This window comes from Carcharodon carcharias, chromosome 5, assembly GCF_017639515.1.
Source record: "Carcharodon carcharias isolate sCarCar2 chromosome 5, sCarCar2.pri, whole genome shotgun sequence".
Taxonomy (NCBI): Eukaryota; Metazoa; Chordata; class Chondrichthyes; order Lamniformes; family Lamnidae; genus Carcharodon; species Carcharodon carcharias.
In genome coordinates this window covers 158,916,499-158,939,984 of record NC_054471.1, presented here as the reverse complement: position 1 = coordinate 158,939,984, position 23,486 = coordinate 158,916,499, and the positions used below count along the sequence as shown (strand labels likewise).

The window sequence follows — 23,486 nt, the reverse complement described above, 5'->3', positions numbered from 1 at the left end:
GTCTTGCTAAAACTATGCAAGGCACCAGTTGGACCATACCTAGAATACTGTGAACAATTTTGGTTCCCTTATCTAAGGAAAGATACACTGGCATTGGAGGCAGTCCAGACAAGGTTCACTAGGTTGATTCTGGGTATGGAGGGATTTTCTTATGAGGAAACTTTGAGTCGGTTGGGCCTGTACACATTGGAATTTAGAAGAATGAGAGGCCACCTTATTGAAACATAAAAGATTCTTAGGCGGCTTGACAGGGGAGGTGCTGAGGTTGTTTCCCCTTGTGTGAGAGTTTAGGACCAGAGGGCATAATCTCAGAGTAAGGGGACACCCATTTAAAGCAGGGATGAGGAGGAATTTCTTCTCTCAGAGGATAGTCAGTCTGTGGAATTCTTTACCGGAGAGGTCTGTGGAGGCTGGGTCGTTAAGTATATTCAAGGCTGAGATAGACAGATTTTTAATCAGGAAGGGAATCAAAGGTTATGGAGTAAAGGCCGGAAGGTGGAATTGAGGATTATCAGATCAGCCATGATCTCACTGAATGGCCTACTTCTGCTCCTAAGTCTTATGGTTAAAAGATGACGTGTTAATGCATCTTCACCAATGCTGACTGAAAGAGTTGCATGATATAAATACACTATGCAGCGATTTAGAGCACACATTTAACTCTAGTAAGGAATATTATACAGAATTCAACAGATGCATCCATTATACATTGTCATGGTGGCTCACTGGGGATGCTGCAAACAGAAACTAGCCACTTTTATTCCTAATCACTGCTGAATTTTCCCTTTTTAAAAAAATCTAAGTTAGCCTCTGGATTGACTGAAAAAATAGGAAACAATTAAGTTGAGGGCAGGGCCAGAAGGGAAAAACCTGTGAACACAATGCATATTGATACTGAGGGAGTGCTGAATTACTGCGCTGCGAGTGCCAGTCTAGACTGTGTGCTCAAGTCTTTGCACTGGGGCTTGAACACATTGACTCAAGAGTTGAGAGTGTAACCTGCTGAATGAAGATTCAACATCGATTTTCACGATAATGATCCCTGTATCTTTGCAGTTAACAGAGGAACAGGAGCTTTTTTTCTCCTCAGAAAGCAGTACATGCAAACATGACTATTAGTTTTAAACTTTATTCTCTGATTGCAAGTTGAATTCCCTGCACTTCTTCCGATGGTCTTTACCTGCTGAATTGCTGATGAGTGAGCACCAGGCCCTCCAGCCGAATGGGAAATTTCACATCACAGCTGCCCACCATGTTTTGAATCTTAAAGTCCAGAAACTTAGCCGGGAACCCCAATTTCTGAACAACTCTGGCATATTTTCTCGCAGCCAATCGTGACTGTTCTTCACTGCAAAGCAGACAAGGGTTAGTACTTATTATTGAGCAAATAATGATTGTTTTCAGTGCCAGTGGCAATCAGGAACAACTTGATAACGTGGTGTTTACGCAGTTCCTTCTTCTAATCAAAACCACTATTAAATCAAAAGAAAAAACCTCCAGATACTGTTAATTTGAAATCAAAACAGAAAAAGTTGTAAAGTGCTCAGCAAATCAGGGAGCATCAGTCAAGAGAGAGAAACAGACTTGATGTTTCAGATCAATGACCTTTCATCAGAACACTTCAGCTTGAAACATTAACCCTGCTTCTCTCCACAGATGCTGCCTGACCTGATGAGTATTTTGGCATTTTCTGCTTTTAATCACTAATATTAAGTGATGTACTGGCTATTATGCTCAACACAGTTCCTTGTTTTAAGTTTATTCTTTAAATCTTCTCAAATAATTATTCTCAAATAATTGTATTGTAAAGCCAGTAGCAGTAATCATTTCTTAAATACACTATTTTTGGCAATTGTAAATTGGAGAAAGGAAATTTGACTTGTAATACTAATTAAACTCCTATTTCCATAACCCGTGAAATCAACATTTCCAGTCAAATTCTGGCGAGAAGCACTTCTGAGGTCAGAATTCTCAAATGCAGCTTAATAATCCATGCACAGCAAGTTATCTTAAAACATTTCTCAAGAACTAGAATTTTAACTTGGAGGCGAAGTGGGGAGGTAATGGCGTGTGGGGAGGCGATGGCACAGTGGTATTGTTGCTGGACTAGTAATCCAGAGACCCAGGGTAATGCTCTGGGGACCCGGATTCGAATCCTGCCAAGGCAGATGGTGGAATTTGAATTCCATAAAAATCTGTAATTAAAAGTCCAATGATGACCATTATTGTTAAAACTCATCCGGTTCACATTCACTTTAGGGAAGGAAATCTGTCGTCTGACTCCCGGCCCTCTGAAACAGCCTAGCAAGCCACTCAAGTTGTATAAAACCCCTACAAAGTCTCAAAAGACGAATGAAGATGGACCACCCTCCTTATTAATATCTGGAGGCTAGTGCCAAAATTGGGAGAGCTGTCTCACAGACTAGTCAAGCAACAGCCTGACATTGTCATCCTCATTGAATCATACCTTACAAGCAATGTCCCAGGTTCCACCATCACCATCCCTGGTATGTCCTGTTCCACCTGCAGGACAGACCCAGCAGAGATGGCAGCACAGTGGTATACAGTCAAGGGGGAGTTGCCCTGGTAGTCCTCAACATCGACTCCAGACCCTATGAGGTGTCATGGCATCAGGTCAAACATGGACAAGGAAAACTCCTGCTGATTGTCATGTACACCCTCCCTCAGCTGATAAATCAGTGCTCCTCCATGTTGAACATCACTTGGAGGAAGCACTGAGGGTGGCATGGGCATAGAATGTATTCTGGGTGGGGGACTTCAATGTCCATCACCAACAGTGGCTCAGTAGCACCATTAATGACTGAGCGGTCCAAGTACTAAAGGACATAGCTGCTAGACTGGGTCTGCAGCAGGTGGTGAGGGAACCAACAAGAGGGAAAAACATACTTGACCTCATCCTCACCAACCTGCCTGCTGCAGATGTATCTGTCCATGACAGTATTGGTAGGAGTGACCACTGCATAGTCATTGTGCAAACGAAGTCTGAGTCCAAGTGGATGATCCATCTCGGCCTCCTCCGGTGGTCCCCTACCAGATGCCAGTCTTAAGCCAGTTTGATTCACTCCATGCGATATCAATAAACAGTTGAAGGCACTGGATACTGCAAACATTCCGGCAATAGTACTGAAGACTTGCGCTCCAGAACTTGCTGTGACCCCTGCCAAGCCGTTCCAGTACAGCAAAGTGCATTAGAGTAAGTGGCTATTAAAGAGACAATTGTGGCATTTAAAAAGGAATTAAAATCGAAAACAACTGAAGAATATAGGCAAAAAGTGTAATGGGCCAAATTATTCTACACAACCACACTGCACCTTAGTTTCCACAAATATCTTTATATGAAATACTACAACAAAAGCATGTTAAAGACCCTTTCAAGACAAAGTTGAATGACCAGTTTCTTAATTTGCTGTAACATGATGATTTTGAAACAAAGCAATCCTATTCTCAATGTTAATTTGATATTGTGTAATCAATGACTGCAAGAAATAAGCACTTTGGGAGAAAAGATCTTTCCTTTCATCTAGGGCAACAGTCTGGCAACACTTGTCTAACCTCAAGTAAATGATGATCACTTTGAATCAGCACTAGAGGGTGGCCTGTCCTTCCAAGGTTTTGCAGGAGAAACACCATGTACTGATGGAATGATTTTTACTGAAGACATAACATTATTGTTCTCAGATAATTGTTGCCAGCTGATGAGGAACAGGAGAGAGAGGGATTAAGAGTTGCCAAAAGCATCCACTAGGGCATTATTTTTGCATAGCATCAGCAAATGTGAACTTTAAAGTTGGTTATGAACAGTATTAAGTTATCAGATCTCTGATTAAAATTAATGTCCTTACCTCTTTGCGCCAGTGCACACCATTTTCCCAGAGCTGAAAATAAGTGCAGTTGTACGTGGTTCCCGGATTCTCATGATGACAGCAGCAAAACGCTGTAACAGAGATGAGTATTAGTTTAGACTGCTGTCAGCAGTTTCCTCTATGGTATGGGAATACTGGGTCTAGCGGCATCAAGGGAAACAGAGCCACAGCCTGACATCATTCGGTGCAGTAAAGGGGTACTCTTTTGAGATTAGGGACGGGGTAGACCAGGGAAACTTTACTTTGCATTTAGATGTATGATACTTGACTTGAGAATGCTTGATCCTAACACTAATAACATAAGGGGATAGGAGTGGGGTGGGCCATTTGGTCCCATGAGCCTGCTTCACCATTCAGTAAAATCATTTCTCACCTCAGTCCTAAATGGCCAACCCCTTCTCCAAGGTTATGACCCTGTATTCAAGACTTTCCAGCCAGGGGAAGCAGCCGCTCAGCAATTACCCTGTCAAACCCTCTTAAGAATTTTACATGCTTCCATGAGTGATTGAAATGGAAATAATTCTATTCACCTACAGTCGTCATGGTGACATATACACAATTTTTTTTAAAAATTTCCGGCGGGGGCGGGGGGACACAAAACCCTGTACAAGTGCAAGCTTTTCTTCATTGGAATTCTACTTTCTTCAGATATCAAGGCCTCCAGTTTCATCTCCAAGAATTGTGTTTAATATTCTCAAGCTGACAGGTATAATTGTTGTATCTTGTGTCTGTCATGTATACATGGACTTTGCAAACTTTTCTTGTATTGAGAGGAGAGAAAAAATATGCCACAAGAGATGGCACTTTTGAACACTAGAGAGAGGGGAAAAAATCACACCAAAACATCCCATTTGGTCCCATTCTCATCTTCTCTCTTTCTCCTTCTCTCTTTCTGCCCCTCCATAAATCTCCCCCATAAATAATATGACCATGTTAGAAAGTAGATTCAACTTTTCACTTCAATACTTTTAACAAAAAGTCTCTTAAAGGTATTTCACTAAACCATACACACATGCATCACACATACATGAACACTCACCTTTGGATTATATTCAGCATTTCTTGCTCGAAGAGCTATTGTCTTCAAGTCCAGTTTGCAACCCAGATTGACTGTGGACACTATATTTCTAGATAAAGAAAGTATTTAAATGTTTTCATTACAGAAACCATTGTAATTTATGAAAAACATTGCAGTTTTTTGAAAATTAATACTTTTCATTAAAGCACTGATATAATATTCAAGAGTCAACATTCTTCTGTACATTTTACATTTGAAGCTGCCTGGCCAAACCAATACCAAAAGGAAATACAGACTAATTCCTCAATCCCACACACAATGAAAAAATCAGCTTGAGGTGGGGGGGGCAGGTTGTTAGTAGGCATTGCTGTCCTGATTCGAGTATGGAATCATGGCACCCGAACACTCATTAAAGATAGCAATTCATCAGTTATCTAACAACAACATGCATCTACATAGCACCTTTAACATAACATTCGAGTTTCGTAGGAGTGTGACCAAATAAAATTTGACACTGAGCCAGAGAGAGATTAGGACTGGTAACCACAAACTTGGTCAGAGCTAGGTTTTATGGATGTCTTAAAGGAGGAGAGAGGGGTGGCGAGGTAACCAGGCTTAGGGAGGGAATTCCCAATATTAGGGCCTGGACAACTGAAGTCATGGTCACAAATGATGGAGCAATAGGAATTGGAGATTCAGATAAGATGTCTGATTTTGAAGAATGCAGAGATCTGGGAGGGTTTCAGGGCTGAAGGAGGTTACAGAGATTGGGATGGGTGAAGCCATGGAGGGATTTGAACACAAGAATGAGAATTTTAAAATCAAGTCTTCGTTGAATTGAGAGTCATTGTAGGTCAGCAAGTACAGGGTAGTTTTCAAGATTAGGATTTTATTGATATTGTCTGTAAGCAAAATATGTGATTAATGCAGTCATTGAGGGGCTGGAGCAGAGAAACGGCAGGACTGGGAGATTAATTGGTGCATTATACAACATACAAGTTTGAATAATTGAAATGGTTGTACACACTGAACAGAAAATTTGCAAGAAAATAAATTGCACGAATTAGATCAAAATGCTACTGAAACCATGTTAATCCTTGCAGACTTGACTTCTGTCAGAAAGATATAATAATTTTCATCATGTTATTGGAATTTATTGTAGAGTAATATTGGGGTGTGTGTGTATGGGACTTGATTGAATTAAAGGAAGCTGGTCTGAAAGCTTTGATGTATCAGAAGATAAACTAGGTTTGAAATGTTAGGTAGGTAAACATGGGGGAAGTTTTAGAATGTAAGGTTTAAAGGGAACATTTGCATTTTTAAATAAACTAGACTAGCTTGAATTTAAAAGAGGAAGTGAAATGTTACACCTAGCCAGGAGATGTTAAGAAACAGTGTGTTTATTTTTCCCAAAAGATTACTGGTAAAATTAGTACTATGATAGATTTTTTATTATTAGAGGGGTAAAGTCCAAAGACACAGTGAAACAATGGAAATTTGCATTCGAAGGGGAAAATATGTACAAAGGAGAGAAGGCTGTGTGTAAGGGCAGGAATTCTAAGATCTAACAAGTATGAAAAGCCTCCAGCATTGAAGTCTCAAGCTGCTGTCTACAAGGAACTGAAACTGAGAAAAACTCACTTTGAATTCGGCTGGTCAAGGTACTGTGTCTTTTAAAATCTTTGTTTCTCACTGTTGCCTTAATGGAGATATAACTGGGGTTTGGATTAATTAGATTTAGAAGTTATCATAGTAGTAATTTGTAGATCTACCTATGTGCTCAAAATAATTTTTTCTATTTATAAAGATTTAATTTAGTTTTGTAAGAAACCTGTAAGACTTGGTGGCCTTTTTACTGAATTCAAAGCCCACTTCTCGAAACAAGTACAAATTGAAAATAGTTGCTCCAGCTGCTTCAAGTTTTCCTCTGATATTTGGGCAGCTTGGCATTTGCCATCTGCCTGCCATAACAACCTCCTCATACCATAGGTCTGCTCTGTAGAAGTCAATTCTCAAAGAATTCACATATCTGTCCTATTGATATCTGCATTTACTGTTATCTGGTCATTAACTTAGTATGATTTTGATAAGAATATGTTGTTTGACATTTCTATCCTTTGTCAAATTAATAATACATCTTGTAGGTTACTCCCCAGTCCTTGTCAGCCACACTAGAACGTGAATAGTTCTATGCAATGAAGAATTACACAGTTTAAAATACAAATATTATAAGTTAAAGTAACATGAGCAGGATGGAAGCTTGTGACATTCACACAATTGGAAGAAAGACCACCATATTGGAGACAGTCTCTCTGGCTTCTTGCATAAACTAAGCTTATGCTGCATAATCTCTGCATTCCCTTCAAACCTGTTCCAAGCTTTCTACTCTTGTAGGGTGTATAAGTCTGCATTCTCCCACCTCTGGAATGCTGCCTGTCTATGCTGTAACTAAAAAAAAAAGGTTGCTTTATATTGCCAATTTAAAATCCTGTTTTATTTTTCTCCCCATAGCATTCCACCACCACAAACAATTTTCCATGTTTAAGAAAACTGGACCTCCCTCCCCAAAAAAACTGAGTAAATCCAGAGGAAAAGGCTGTTCAAAATGAAACCAATTTGCTAAATTCATGAAATTTTCTGAAAAAAAAATGGAAACACAAAGCTTGATGATCATTGCTTGACGCATCATGCTTGATATGTACAGTGCCCAATTCTGTGATGGGAGTCACCAACACAATATATGGGCATTGTGGAATCTGATTTTGAGGGTGAATAATAGAATTTGAGGGCCTCCCCCTAAGACCAGACAGAAATTGGCAAATAATCAGTTTTTAGGCAATCCCACCTCCCCCCACTAATTTGCGAATTTGTAAGGAAAATTGTTAAGTCATATTTAATGATTATAGCTGAGTGATACCTGGGGCTTCATGTAGAACACTGTAACTCAGGTCACAGCTTAAGTTTGAGGCTAGCCAGGACACATTTAAGAGATTGAGATGGATATGGAGGAAAACAGGAGTAGAACGTAAATATATAAAAGTAAGTAGTAAGTAAGCTATTTAAATTACACAACATGTGCAAAACTAGAAGGTACAAGATTCAAAAATTTCACAACAGGTTAGAGTTTAGAAAAAAAGCTCTCAAACCACAAGATACTGCACACGTACATACAAATTCTAACACTTGAAGTATGTGACACCTTGAAGTCACATTGTCTAATTTTAGTTGGTGGCTCTCACATTCAGTTCAGTCTCAGTACATAAGCAGTTAAACAAAACAAGAGAGCAGTTCATATTCCTGCACCAAGCTTATTTTAATACAGTTCAAGTTTTAATAGTTACAAACTGCAAAGAAAAAGAATTCAAACAATTTGACTCAGTTGGACAGTGTCCTTTCAAATTTGAGTGGTAATACATGCAAAAGGTAAGAGGTCCCAATAATTTTTTTTGTGTAAATTAGGTACTGTAGGAAAATTCCATGAAAGCAGGCAATTTGAACTTTTTTGTGAGGGAGAAAAATTGAGGGGCGAGGGAGGGGCGTAAAATAACTGTCAGTTTAATATGTTTAGGTCCAGAATTCAACAGCTGCAATGGTCTGGGGTAAGGAGGTTAGGAAAAAGACCAAAAGTCTAACAGTGAGATGAGAGCTATAGTAAAATCCTCAACTTTGTTAGGAGAGGGAACAAACTGTTCCTTAAAGAAAGGGAAATCAACTGATGTCGATGGAAGGGGTGCACGATAAGAAAGTCTTGCTTTTCTATAGTACCTTTCATGACGGCCATAGGACATCCCAAAGTGTTTTTTTAAAAATATATAAAGTATTGGTTATATTGCTCAATGTTGTAAATGCAGGAACATGGCAGTCAATTTATGCACAGAGTTTTCACAATGAGATAACGGCCAGACAATCTGCTTTAGTGATGTTGTTGAAGGCTAAACATACTTTGGTCACAACAACAGACAGGTAATCATACTTGGACTGAATAGGCTTGATGATCCAAATGGCCTTTTCTTGTTCTGTGCTTTATGATTTGTGAGATCCCTTCTCTATGACCTAGCTCTGCATTCCTCCTCATAATGGAATGAAAAGTAGAGCGCTTGCCCAGTTATCTCTGCCTCTGTTTTATAAGTAATGGACTCTGTCAGTTATATGCAATTCTCATTAATCTTTTCCCAGCAATGGGAAGAATAGTTAGTTGGCTTTAAAATTCAACTTAAAAAATTGAATTGACATTAAATGAAAAAACAGACCTCACCTCCTGCTTACCTATCTCCCTTAGCTTAATATATTGCTCAAAATTTCTAAAACAGGAAGAAAAATTACAAGTGCAAACAAAATTCATTTTCTTCATACACAGACTGCTTTTAGGAAAAAGAATACATTTTACCTTAATATAGCTTTTAAAATTTGCAATATATTTTTTGAAAATTATTTGAAAAATGTACTGTGTGAAGTGCTAGGAGATAAAGGAAAATATCCAATCGCTACAGCTGACTGAATAGAGTTGATGCATCCTAGGAAATTAGGAACAATGCACATGCTCAGATTGTACAATCCAATCTCATTTAACCACAGCTCTGGGCAAAAATATAAAATCCAAATCCAGGGATTTGGCAGAAGTGGAAGTTTCCACTTCAATTAAGGAATTAAAAAGGCACAAAAGGCAATTCAGACATTTTAATGTATTGTGAAATATGCAATTTAAATTATATTTCATACTTTTTAAACTCTTACTTTGGAAATCAAAATTTCAAGAAAGCATTTTTTCAGCAACTATATTTTGAGCGATTTATGGCATCCATCGACCAGATCGTATCCAACTAAAAAATAGTATTTTTGCACCATACAGTACAGCATTAATATTGAAATTACTAATTTCATCACCATCTACAACAGCAAAAGGTATACAAGTTTAGCAAAACACATTAAATTTGGTATAGGGCCATGTAAGTTATGAAAAGTAAACATCAACAATGAGCCATTACAGAATTGGGCTAGGCAATTCACTAAGGATTATACCTCTATTAAGTGCATGTCAATTAGTGATAGTCTCTTGAAACAATTATAATTGACATTTATATTTGATTCAATGGTTATAAAAGAATTAAGATCATCAGAAATGATGTCACCAATCCACCTCTTCATTCCTAAATTTCAGCTTTAAGTGTGGTTTCAGCAAAAGCAAAATGTCACATCCTACAGGGCTAAGTCCTTAACTTCATATCTTAGGACATTAAATGAACCTTGCCTTACATACATGCAAAGATATCAACAGATAAGTCCTGATTTCAGTCAATCCAGTATTTACCAACCAAGAAGATACAGTTTAATTAAATGAATGGAACTTCTGCTCAATAAAAATGTGAACGATTTGAATGCTCAATTTTTGCTTCTTGCCAATTGAGCAATCAGGTAGTTTCATCAATTTAGCTTCGGCCACTATATTTACAGTGACCTGCGCGAAAATTCATCAGTAAAAATAACTGCAGCAAGAAACTCGAGAAAACAAAGTCTTGCTCATATAAAGTGCGTGCATATGGTTGACTTCAAGCAAACCAATCTCCAAATAATTCACCCAAGGATGTTAAAAAAAGTGGAGTAGAGTCAGCGAGTTGAGAGAAAGAAAGGATAAATCATAAGTATTGTTGCAAACCACAAATATCAAGTGATTGTTTCACAAATTTCAGTAGTAAACCTTGTTGTTCTGCTCATTACAGAGGAGTAAACATTACATACTGAAAACATGGATATTAAACAGGAACATGGAAATCAATTTCAGGTTGCCCAGTCAAACTTCTGTTTTTTGTATTAATATCTGCTATTGGTAAAACTGACAGGTTCAAAGCTCCAATGGAAACAGGTGTTCAAATGGCCCAAAAGGCAAATTGATGAGGATTTGTAACTCTTTCGAGTACAAACCCGTTTCCATCTGTTTCAGATGAAGTTACATTGTTTAATAGTTTTGCCATTGTGAGATTTGAACTCTTGATCTTGGGGTTACAAACCCAGTACCATAACCACTTGGCTATTTAGGCCAAGCCGATGAAGATTTGTACTTGCATTGGTATCATTGATCACATCAGCTGAAATCACTGGAGCCCACTGATATTTGGTGGTTCCTTCAAATCTTTCCCAACACATTTTCCAAACTTGAAACAAGGATACTGATGGTATACAACTAGAAGACCTTGTTGATCTTTGGAAGGTTAAATGGGCACAGTACGGAGCAGGAACACAGATGTATTCTCTCCTTGGGCTTCAGTATGCATTTTCCCAGTTCTTTTTTTGATGTATCTTTCATCTTTCTTCAAAGGTTAGGGATGTACTTTACAGTCCTCTTGCCACAACTCAGTTATGCCTGTCAACGACTCAAGAATTCTGGATTGTATATGTACAGACTGCAAGGGAATTTGTTTTTCACAGTGAGCTGTATTTATGCCATGACAACAGTTGGATTTTTTGCCAGTAAATGCCAGCTGAATCTGACAGTATGCTTCTTCAGTCCTCCCATGTTTTGCAGAAATGATGTGCTCCCTTTTCATGTTTTAAGAGACTGTCTGAAGGCACACTTCACCATTGAAAAATCATAATCAAGTGCTTAGCATACCTGCCATGTACAATAATGTGGCAGTGCCACTGTGGGGTTGGGGAGGGGTGGAGAAAATGCTGCTGAATTGAACACCATTCAACAGTTCACCATGCAAGCTCAGTACACTTGGCAAAATTTCAAAAAGAATAAGAACCAAATTGAAGATGTAAATTGACTCTTATCTCTAGCATCCCTCATCACGCACCAATGCCAAGGCCTTTCTTTCCACAGTGGTGCACTATAATGTTAATACAATCCTAAATGTCAGACAATAATGTCAGTGTGTTGTAGGTCTTTTATTACAATACATTTGGAAATTCCACCCATGTTCTTCAGATCTCTGGGGGTTTCCCTAAGGTTTCTACCCAAGTTTTGGTTGGAGAAACCCCCATGGAAGTTTTCAGGTGATACAATAAACATCAAATGCTGTTATTTTTATTTCAATATTTAAGACTTCATAGTGTTTGCAATTTGAGTTAATGATTAGAACAAATGCCCTTGCACCATCCAAATAATACCTTTGAAATTCACTCCAGATATACATAGCCGTAATATTACACTTTTGTAGTATTCACCATTATACCCCATCAGCCAGCTTATTATCCAATGTAATGCAAAAGGGCACATTAGATCTCTAGATGAGGCTATCAACACATTATGATCTTTAAAAACGAACACATAATACCTTGGGAAGTATATGAACATGTATACTGTCCCTTATGCCATCCAAAATGTTCCTTTTAAATATGTTAAATAGCATGGGGGCATTGGACAAACTTGCTGTGCCTGTCTTTCAAGAGAGGTAGGTTTGGAGTTGCTTTATCCAACTTCTTATGGAACTAGGGATATATAATCCATGTATCTTCATTGCTTCCAATTTCATGATGATTCCATGAAGCACTGGGTTGAAAATTAATTGTAAGTGGGTCAGACTCAAACCTGTACATTCCTCATGACAGCCTAACAGGCATGCAGTTCTTCAGACTGCCACAGTACATCAAGAACCACTGATGTCAGAAAATTCCTTTGGTAGTTTTCAAGCTCACTGGATCTCTCTTCTTTTGAGTAGAAACTACAAGTGTGCATACCTCAAACAGAATCCTTTGCAGAAGGTGGCTCTACGGCAAGTTGATGATTTCAGACACTGGTTACGATGCACTAACATCCCTCCATCACTCATACCTAAAGCAGCTTTTCAAAGTCATATGAATAATATGGTGCAGCAGGTATGGGCATTGGGTAAACAACTCAATGCAAAATCCAGTCTATCCACCCCCACCAAAAAAAATTATCTGCATAACTCAAAACCAACTTCAACAATCCCTATGCAGACAACCAGTGGGTCAGAAGTCAAATCAAGTGTCTTCTTTAGACTTTAAGAATGCTCTCACATGTTTGTTAGACAGCACCATTCAACCATGACATCAGCCAACTGAAAAATAATTGAATGTGGTTTCTTGCCCTTATGAGTGAACACAATCCATTGATGCTGCTTCACTTCACTTCAAGTTATAACACAATACAACCTTGTAGCAGCTCTTGACCACACTGAACAGTATTCAAGAACTGCTTTAGTGATCTTTCTCTTTCACTTTAACAGTCCAGATTCTCTCTGCTGTTACAACACCTTGCTGCATAGTGGGCAAGTGGTTAACAAGTTTTATGATAAGGAAATCATGAGCTAAGTTATCATTTCTGCCTAGTCTATCCTGCTGGAAATCACAACAAACCAGCCTTGGGTTTGTGTCAGTAACATCTAAATGTGGTTGGGCATCTTGACCCAATCACATTTTCTAGAGATAAACGGTGTTGTTAGAAGTACCAGCAACTTTCCCCAAGACAGCCAAGGGCTGAGCCAATGGTCATTTCCCAGTAATGTTGAACAATACAGTACAATTAGGAACAAAATACAGGAGGCAAGCTAAAAGCAAATTACTGTGTTGCTCTGATTAACAGTGACATGTAATTGGTGAACCTCAGGGAGGAAGCAGAGAGCACTCCTGCCAAAATGATTTTCACAATGTTTGTAGCTACAGTACTAACACATTCCAATCAACCATTAAGGAAAAACAGAATGTACATGGATCCCGTGAACCAAGGCTTTAAATCCCTGCGATCACTGTTGAACAGTAATGCCAACATCACTTAGTCAAAAAAATTCTGTTGCAAGAATTCCTTGGAGAGCAATAATCAAATCACAACTTTTGTGCACTCACTATTTTACTTTTGGTCACCCTTTCAATCAAAGATAGTTGGATGTCAAGATCTGCAATTTCCATATTTAAAAGGAACAAAATGTGCCGGCAACTTTTGTCATTAAGATATTCAAAAAGCCAATTTTGATGAAATATACTTCCTCTGTCATTCCCCATGACAACAGAATCTCACAACACAGTCCAGTGTATCTGTGCTGACCCTTTGAAAGTTATCCAATTAGTCTCATTCATCTACTCCATTCCTATCTATTCTATGTACTATTGCAATTTTTCTTCTTCTCAAATATAAAGCCAATTCCCTTTTGCAAGTTAATACTGCTTTCATCAGAAAATAAAAACGAACTCAAATAAAGCTAACAAAATGTGCAAAAACACAAAAAATTTTACTTTCTAATCATGCTGCAGCAGTAATGTCCAAGAATCTGCCCTGGCAGGCTCTCCATTTAGAAAATTCAAAACAACTGAAGTAATGCTTTGTACTTCACATTTCTGGTGCTTACAATTTTAAACAGAACTGAGAACAACTTCGTTGGTTCTGCATGCAACTAACCTACAATGGGCCCAGAATAATCACAGCTCAGTAAATTCAGCGCATTCTGGTGCTAAACTGGTCACTCTGTGTTTCTTTAGGTGAGATCACAGCATTGCAACTGAAGCATTTTTCAGAAACTAAAATTACAGCACATCTCTCATCTGGCAGTGGTGTGGTTTACCCAGCACACATTCCACTAATTTTTGATATTCTTTATCTGGAACTGCTTAATGATATCAACTGGCTCAATAAGCATACAAATGGCACAATACTAACACCACAGCAAAAATTTTTAAGTACCTCAAAAAAAGGTGCACTTACTGTAGCTGTGGTACAATTCCTGAACTCTCAGAAGCAGGGGTAGCAGGGGTTATGGGCGTCATGGGTGTCATTGGTGAGGCGTAATGAGATGTGATGCCTGGTAAAGTAGTTGTAGTCATTGTCTGTGAATGAAACAGCTGTGGTGGCTGGCTGGAAGTAACTTGTGTTGGCAGTTGTGAGGTCGTGGACTGTTGTGCTGCCTGCTGTTGTTGCCTTTGCTGCTCTTCCAACAGAGAGATGCTATTGGAGCTTTGAATGGGCTGTGGAGTCAGGCCAGTGCCGTACGGCATCATGGGACTAAACATGGGCAATCCTGGTGTCATGGCGCCCTGTAAGAGAAAAAAGATAAGAACTGGCAGTCATACTTACATTGTATAGTTGCAAATATTAAGACTGAAACTCCATAGCCTTATCCCTCCCTACTTCTCTAACTTCCTCCAGTAGAACAACCCTCCAAAATCTCTGCAATCCTCTAATTCTGAGCCTCCCCAATTTTCATCACTCTACCATTGGCAGCTATACCTTCAGCTGCAAAGGCCCTATGCGCTAGAATTCCCTTCCTAAACCTCTATGCCTCTCGCACACTCTCTCCCTAAGACACTACTTAAGACCTGCCTCTTTGACCAAGTTTTTGGATACTGATCCTAATAGGTCATGTTTCCAGGTGACAAATTATATATGATATAAATGAAAGTTGTGGTAAGTAAATGCATAATGTTTAGTGCAGCTATGTTGAAGTTAAATGTAGATTTCAGTAGAACTGACCAGAGAGCCAACACAAGGTGAGGCTCTCTTGAAACAGCGCTTTTGAGTTCTATCCCTTAAACTGGCAAAAAAAACTCACTTTACTTTGTATTGACAACAAATGCAATTAAATGCGATGGCTGATTGAGAAATTGATTTCAACAATACACGGTAATTATTTATCTTTCAGTTTCCTCCCCCCATCTCCCAAATACACTGATGTGGAGATACGGGGTACCTACAAGACACCCTCTCTTAACTCAGCCCAGATGTTATCATTCACGTGGCCAGCTTGACAGCAAGTGTTTTCATCGTTTTCCGACCATAGAAACTATCATACCCCACTCCAATTCTGAACTCTTTCAACATCACAACCCCAGCTACTGATCTAGTTTCCACAATAAAAGGAATGGAATTCTGCAAAATAATGGTGAAATTCCTGGATTTTCACTCAATAAAAACAAATGTGACTCAAGTCAATATCCTAAGTCAAAGTAGGCAAATTGCAGAATGTAATCTCCAAAGCATTCATAAAGTCTCCCAGAATCCAATGTCAAAAACCAAAATTAGACTTATCAAGCCATAGAAAATCATAGGAACAGGAGGCGGCCATTTAGCCACTCGAGTCTGCTCCATCATTCCTCTAGTCTTGAATATTCCAACACACCTGCTGGTCTCCCTTGGTTTTGCTTTTCTCTTTTTTTTTCCTTTCTTTCTGGCCTGGTAGCTCCTTATATGGGTCAATGCCTAATTTTATTCCATAATGCTCCTGTAAAGCATCTTGGGATGTTTTATTATGCTAAAGGTTCTATAAATGCAGATGTTGCATCTCCATGATTGTAGCCTGCGTCACTTCATTCTAACTTGAACTGTTGTGGATGTGGTCAGTATAACAATTATCAATTTTAATACAGATTGTTTTAATACTGAGACAAATTATTTCATTACAAGAGGATCCACGTCAAGTTGATCCGTCTACAACAAGAAAATAGCTAAACTAAACATACTGAAAAATTGTTAAAAAGCAAAATAGTGCATTTACTAGAAATCCAAAAAACAGAAAACACTGAAAATAGTCAGGTTAGACCACATCTGTCTAGAGAACTCAAGTCATCATCTCCCATTGCCTCCTTGAGTTGGGCACTCAATGATGGAGGGTATTCAATTAGAAACAGTCAAGGAGAATGAGGAGTTCAGATAAATTTCTTTTCCCAGTGGGATATTGGAGCATGTAACACTTCACTGCAGCAAGTAATGGATGCAGAGGCCATTGCACTTTCAAGAGAAGGTGGATAATTAATGAATTAGGGTGAAGATATAGGGTTATGGGGAGAGAGCAGAGCAATGGATCGTTCCAGAAAAGACCTGGCACTGATGCAATTAAGCTCACTCACAGTATAAATTCCATGGCTCCAGAGAATAAAAGGCTATCAATTTTTAAAATTAAAGCAAGACCTAAGAAGAGGTTTACAGCAAGTAGGCCAGATGGATCAAAGATCTTCACCTGCCTAAAATATTACTATACAAAATGCACTTGGTACGATGCAAATACTAATTTGATGAACAAGTCCATTAATGAGTCTCAATAAGTTTACCCCAGATACTACTGTAAAGGTAATAGGTAAATGGAAGGTTTGGTATCCCATGGTTTGACATTATCTACAACAAATGCAACTTAACATTTCAAAGGAAATAATTAAGCTTTATCTTTCTCTGCACTGAAGATAAAGGCTCAACAGCAATTTGTCCTCTGAAGTGGGAAAATGCCCTAAGGTACTTCAGAGGCACAATAAAAAACTATTGAGTTAATGGTCACTAACAGTATCTGTGCAACAGTCAATCCTCTACCTTCCATACAGTAGGCCATACAATCTCCATTCTCCTTGTTCCGTTCCTACACATCTCAACAATTCATCTCAATCAATGGCTTCACCTGGTCAGCTGCAGTATATTCCAAGACTCCATCCTTGATCTATTTCTATTCTTTATCTATAGGTTGCCTCCCAGGGCCATCAAGCACTGATATATCAGGCTCCATAAATACACCAATTAAGACTTTTCTTCAGAACAATGTTGAGTCATATTGAACTCAAAACATTAACTCTGTTTCTCCCTTCACAGGTACTGCCAGACCTGAGTTTTTTCAATAATTTTCATTTAAGACTTAACTCTATCTTACAGTCCCTTACATCAACAAATCCAAAACATCGTACTTGAAGAATTAAGCTTCTGATGGGAAACAACCTACTATCCAAGCTGAGAGGTTAGACTGTATCCAATATAATGTAATTTAGGCACTTAACCCATTCCAGTTTCAAGTCCACATGCAATGTAATAAAGTTGCAATGTTGACACCATTTTCACATTTAAATCTTGTATGCTCCACCTACTGGTCTCTCCAGCTTTAGCTGACACAAGTACTAGTCATTGGCACTTTGTGGCCAGCATCTTACCCCAAATAACCAACATCCGTCCTCGCCATACTCCACTGGCTATTCCCGAGCTCAAAGTATTTATCCTCAAATTGGACTACTGTAGTCCTGCAATCTCCACCAAGCTTACATTACAAATGCACCATCCAGTTCTCGGACTCTAATTTACTATGTATGTACACTTACTCCAGTTCATCAATGGCAGCCCCTTCAGTCACACTCCTAACCATCACTGCTACATCTCTTTCCACTATCAAAATTTCCCAAAAGTTATTCCAGATGTATCCCCAAATTCCTACTTGGTGTAGCTTGCTGTAAACTTTGTAGTGTAGGAAAAGCGTCAGGAAGTTCCAGTGAGCTTACCGGTGGCGATGATAACCCTTGGGCATAGGGAGGCAGGCCATTGTTTGACTGATCCATGGCTGGGGCGTTGTTGATACCCAACAGGAGGGAGATGATCCACGTTCTTGGTCACCACAAAAGGACGACTTAATAATTCCAAAGCAACTTCAGCAGTAGCTCATCACTGAGCTCTGCAGTCAACCCGCTATTGTGACCAAAAGAGTTGCATCGAGGATCCAGTATCTGAGAATGGACTGGAAGGGAGGGTAGGCTGAAAGGGGTATGGCGATGTGGGGCCGAGAAGTGGGAAGAGGATGGGAAATAGATGGGGGGGGGGGGAGAGAGAGAGAGGGCGGCGGGGGGGGGGGGAGGGAGGAAGAGAGAGGGCGGGGGGGGAGGGTGGAAGAGAGAGGGCGGGGGGGGGCAGGCAGAAGGGAGTGGGCCGGGGGGGGGGGGGAGGAAGAGAGAGGGCGGGGGGGGAGGGAGGAAGAGAGAGGGCGGGGGGGGTGGGAGGAAGAGAGAGGGCGGGGGGGTGGGAGGAAGAGAGAGGGCGGGGGGGGTGGGAGGAAGAGAGAGGGCGGGGGGGTGGGAGGAAGAGAGAGGGCGGGGGGGTGGGAGGAAGAGAGAGGGCGGGGGGGTGGGAGGAAGAGAGAGAGAGAGGGCGGGGGGGTGGGAGGAAGAGAGAGAGAGAGGGCGGGGGGGTGGGAGGAAGAGAGAGGGAGAGGGCGGGGGGGGGGGTGGGAGGAAGAGAGAGGGAGCAGGCGGGGGGGGGGGGGAGGAAGAGAGAGGGCCGGGGGGGGGGGGGGGGGGGGGGGGGGGGGGGGGGGGGGGGGGGGGGGGGGGGGGGGGGGGGGGGGGGGGGGGGGGGGGGAGGAAGAGAGAGAGGCGGGGGGGGGGAGGGGGGGGGGGGAGGAGGGGGGGGGGAGGGGGGTGGAGAAGAGCGGGGGGGGGAGGGGTGGGAGAGAAGCGGGGGGGGGGGGGGGGGGGGAGGTGGGAAGAGAGCGGGGGGGGGAGGGGGGGGGATAGAGAGCGGGGGGAGGGTGGTAGAGAGCGGGGGGGGGGGGGGGGAGGGTGGGAGAGAGAGCGTAGGGGGGAGGGTAGAGAGAGAGCGGGGGGGGGGAGGGTGGGAGAGAGAGCGGGTGGTGGGAGAGAGAGCGGGATGAGCAGTGGGTGGGAGAGAGAGCGGGGTGGTGGGAGAGAGAAGCGGGGTGGTGGGAGAGAGAGCGGGGTGGGTGGGAGAGAGAGCGGGGTGGGTGGGAGAGAGAGCGGGGTGGGTGGGAGAGAGAGCGGGGTGGGTGGGAGAGAGAGCGGGGTGGGTGGGAGAGAGAGCGGGGTGGGTGGGAGAGAGAGCGGGAGTGGGGAGAGAGCGGGAGTGGGGAGAGAGCGGGGGGGGAAGGGAGTGGGGAGAGAGCGGGGGGGGGAAGGGAGTGGGGAGAGAGCGGGGGGGGAAGGGAGTGGGGAGAGAGCGGGGGGGGAAGGGAGTGGGGAGAGAGAGCGGGGGGGGAGGGGTGGGAGAGAGAGCGGGGGGGGAGGGGTGGGAGAGAGAGCGGGGGGGGAGGGGGTGGGAGAGAGAGCGGGGTGGGTGGGAGAGAGAGCGGGGTGGGTGGGAGAGAGAGCGGGGTGGGTGGGAGAGAGAGCGGGAGTGGGGAGAGAGCGGGGGGGGAAGGGAGTGGGGAGAGAGCGGGGGGGGAAGGGAGTGGGGAGAGAGCGGGGGGGGAAGGGAGTGGGGAGAGAGCGGGAGGGGGAAGAGAGCGGGAGGGGGAAGAGAGCGGGAGGGGGAAGAGAGCGGGAGGGGGAAGAGAGCGGGAGGGGGAAGAGAGCGGGAGGGGGAAGAGAGCGGGGGGGGGGGAGAGCGGGGGGGGGGGGAGAGAGAGGGGTGGGAGAGGGGAGGGGGGGGGGTGGGAGAGGGGAGGGGGGGGGGTGGGAGAGGGGAGGGGGGGGGGGGGGAGAGGGGGGGGTTGGTGGGAAGAGAGCCGGGGGGGAGGGGGGCGGACAGCGGAGGGGGGCGGAGAGGAAGAGGAGAAAAAGAGAAAATAAAATCTTCACCATTAGTTTACAAACAGCTTTCCTGAGAACGCCATCAATACCCGGTGTTCCCGCGTTCACCCTGACCTTTCACAGCCCATTTCTGCCCAAAGACGCAGGCACCAGCCGAGGTGGGCCCAAGCGTCAGCAGCAACTGCTGCCCTCGGAGCCCCGAGGCTGGAAACGCTGCAGCCGGTACTGAGAAATGGTCCGCGGTTCCCCTCCTCCCAGCACACTGGAACTACTCACCGAGGTGAAGCGCTGGGGGGGCACGGGAGGCCCGAGCTGCCCTGCTGCTCGTGCTCGATCGCCCGGCAACCCCGTCACTTTCGGGGAGCGCGCGCCTGCCATTCCCAGCCGCCACCGCGCTGGAGGCGGTGTGGGCGCGCGCTGACGTGACCGAGGCATGGAAAACGCGGCAACGGCCGTTGACCACTCGAGCTGAGAGCTCGTGCTCAGTCCCGTTCCACCCCTCTGCCCGGCTGAACCGCCATTTCATAAAAACAAAAAACTGCGGATGCTGGAAATCCAAAACCAAAACAGAATTACCTGGAAAAACTCAGCAGGTCTGGCAGCATCGGCGGAAAAGAAAAGAGTTGACGTTTCGAGTTCTCATAACCCTTCAACAGAACTAGGTGAATCCAAGGAAGGGGTGAAATATAAGCTGGTTTAAGGTTGGGGGAGGGGGGCGGTGTGTGGTTCTAGGGACAAGCAAGGAGTGATAGGAACAGATAATCAAAAGATGTCACAGACAAAAGAACCTAGAGGTGTTGAAGTTGGTGATATTATCTAAACGAATGTGCTAATTAATTCAAAGCTGCGCTTGCCCCCAGTTTCATTTTATTCTTCGTCTAATCTGACGCCTCAACAAGAAACTTTTTCTCTTTCTCTCAAGTGCTAAGGAACGCAAGCTCCAACAACTCATCAACACCAACACCCATCTAGGACCCTCCACCCCTGCCTGCCCCTCTGTCCCTACCCCATCGTCCAATCCCAGCCCCGGCCGTGTATTCACTAGACCTCCTGACCTTCCCCTCTCCGATGCTGAATGTTCAGTGCTCAGCAAAGGACTTAGTTGCATACCCTTACGCCCTCATCTCAATGAATTTCGGGCTCGGCATGATGCTGAACTCTTCTTGCGCCGTCTTCGTCTCCGGGCTCACTTCTTTGGGCAGGAGTCCTCTCCCCATTCAACGGATCCTTTTACCCACCTCCAATATTCTCCCTCCACCTGGACCCCTCCCTCTGGATTCTTACCTTCTCTTGATCTTTTCATTGAGAACTGTCGGCGTGACATTAGTCGTCTCAATTTCTCTGCTCCTCACCCATTCTAATCTGTGTCTCTCTAAACACACTGCACTCCGTTCTCTCAGGTCCAACCCTGACATTGTCATCAAACCCTCTGACAAGGGTGGTGCTGTTGTTGTCTGGCGCACTGACCTCTACCTCACGGAGGCTGACTGTCAACTCGCAGACACTTCCTCCTACCTCTCCCTGGACCATGTCCCCACCACTGAACATCAAGCCATTGTTTCCAGGACTGTCACTGACCTCATCTTCTCTGGAGATCTTCCTCCCACAACTTCCAACCTGATAGTCGCCTAACCTCGGACAGCCCCCTTCTACCACCTACCCAAAATCCACAAACAGAACTGTCCCGGTAGACTGATCGTGTCAGCTTGCTCCTGCCCCACGGAACTCATTTCTCGTTATCTTGACTCCCTTCTCTCTTCCCTTGTCCAGTCCCTTCCCACCTACATCCGTGATTCCTCTGACACCTTATGTCACATCAACAATTTCCAGTTCCCTGGCCCCAACCACTTCCTCTTCACCATGGACATCCAATCCCTCTACACCTCCATCCCCCAGCAGGATGGTCTGAGGGCCCTTAGATTCTTCCTCAAACAGAGGCCCGAACAATCCCCATCCACCACTACTCTCCTCCGTCTGGCTGAACTTGTTCTCACACTGAACAATTTCTCCTTCAGCTCCTCTCACTTCCTCCAAATAAAAGGTGTGGCTATGGAGACCCACATGGGCCCTAGCTATGCCTGTCTCTTTATGGGATTTGTGGAACATTCCTTGTTCCAGTCCTATTCCGGCCCCCTTCCACAACTCTTTCTCCGGTACATCGATGATTACTTCGATGCTGCTTCATGCTCTCATCGGGACTTGGAAATATTTATTAATTTTGCTTCCAATTTCCACCCCTCCATCATTTTCACGTGGTCCATCTCTGACACTTCCCTTCCCTTCCTTGACCTCTCTGTCTCAATCTCTGGTGATAGACTGTCCACCAATATCCATTACAAGCCTACCGACTCCCACAGCTACCTCGACTACAGCTCCTCACACCCCACTTCCTGTAAGGACTCCATCCCATTCTCTCAGTTCCTTTGTCTCCGTCGCATTTGTTCTGATGATGCTACCTTCAAAAACAGTTCCTCTGACATGTCCTCCTTCTTCCTTAACCGAGGTTTTCCACCCACAGTGGTTGACAGGGCCCTCAACCGTGTCCGGCCCATCTCCCGCGCATCCGCCCTCACGCCTTCTCCTCCCTCCCAGAAACATGATAGGATCCCCCTTGTCCTCACTTATCACCCCACCAGCCTCCGCATTCAAAGGATCATCCTCCGCCATTTCCGCCAACTCCAGCATGATGCCACCACTAAACACATCTTCCCTTCACCCCCCCGGCGGCATTCCGTAGGGATCGTGCCCTCCGGGACACCCTGGTCCACTCCTCCATCACCCCCTACTCCTCAACCCTCACCTATGGCACCTCCCCATGCCCACGCAAAAGATGCAACACCTGCCCCTTCACTTCCTCTCTCCTCACCGTCCAAGGGCCCAAACACTCCTTTCAAATGAAGCAGCATTTCACTTGCATTTCCCCCAACTTAGTCTACTGCATTTGTTGCTCCCAATGCGGTCTCCTCTACACTGGAGAGACCAAACGTAAATGGGGTGACTGCTTTGCAGAACACCTGCGGTCTGTCCGCAAGAATGACCCAAACCTCCCTGTCGCTTGCCATTTTAACACTCCACCCTGCTCTCTTGCCCACATGTCTGCTGCATTGTTCCAGTGAAACAAACTGGAGGAACAGCACCTCATCTTCCGACTAGGCACTTTACAGCCTTCCGGACTGAATATTGAATTCAACAACTTTAGATCTTGAACTCCCTCCTCCATCCCCACCCCCTTTCTGTTTCTTCCCCCTTCCTTTTGTTTTTTCCAATAATTTATATAGATTTTTCTTTTCCCACCTATTTCCATTATTTTTAAATCTTTTATGCCCCCCACCCCCACTAGAGCTATACCTTGAGTGCCCTACCATCCATTCTTAATTAGCACATTCGTTTAGATAATATCACTACCTTCA

General features: G+C 43.4%; 1 protein-coding gene across 5 annotated transcripts in view; it reads right to left on the bottom strand.

Annotated features, from left to right (window-relative positions):
* LOC121277886 (TATA-box-binding protein) overlaps positions 1 to 20,473 on the bottom strand; it is a 48,375-nt gene extending 27,902 nt beyond the window's left edge. For all 5 annotated transcript variants that reach the window (XR_005942998.1, XR_005942997.1, XM_041187655.1 and 2 more), the window contains exons 1-6: positions 20,353 to 20,473; positions 18,100 to 18,349; positions 14,561 to 14,889; positions 4,924 to 5,011; positions 3,864 to 3,955; positions 1,181 to 1,348 (exon numbers count right to left, since the gene is read on the bottom strand). Coding sequence is in view for 3 of the 5 variants with exons in the window: in XM_041187655.1 (XP_041043589.1) it covers positions 1,181 to 1,348; positions 3,864 to 3,955; positions 4,924 to 5,011; positions 14,561 to 14,889; positions 18,100 to 18,156 (734 nt within the window). In the remaining 2 variants the exon portion in view is untranslated. The remainder of the gene's footprint in view (positions 1 to 1,180; positions 1,349 to 3,863; positions 3,956 to 4,923; positions 5,012 to 14,560; positions 14,890 to 18,099; positions 18,350 to 20,352) is intronic.
* Positions 20,474 to 23,486: the final 3,013 nt, after the last annotated feature.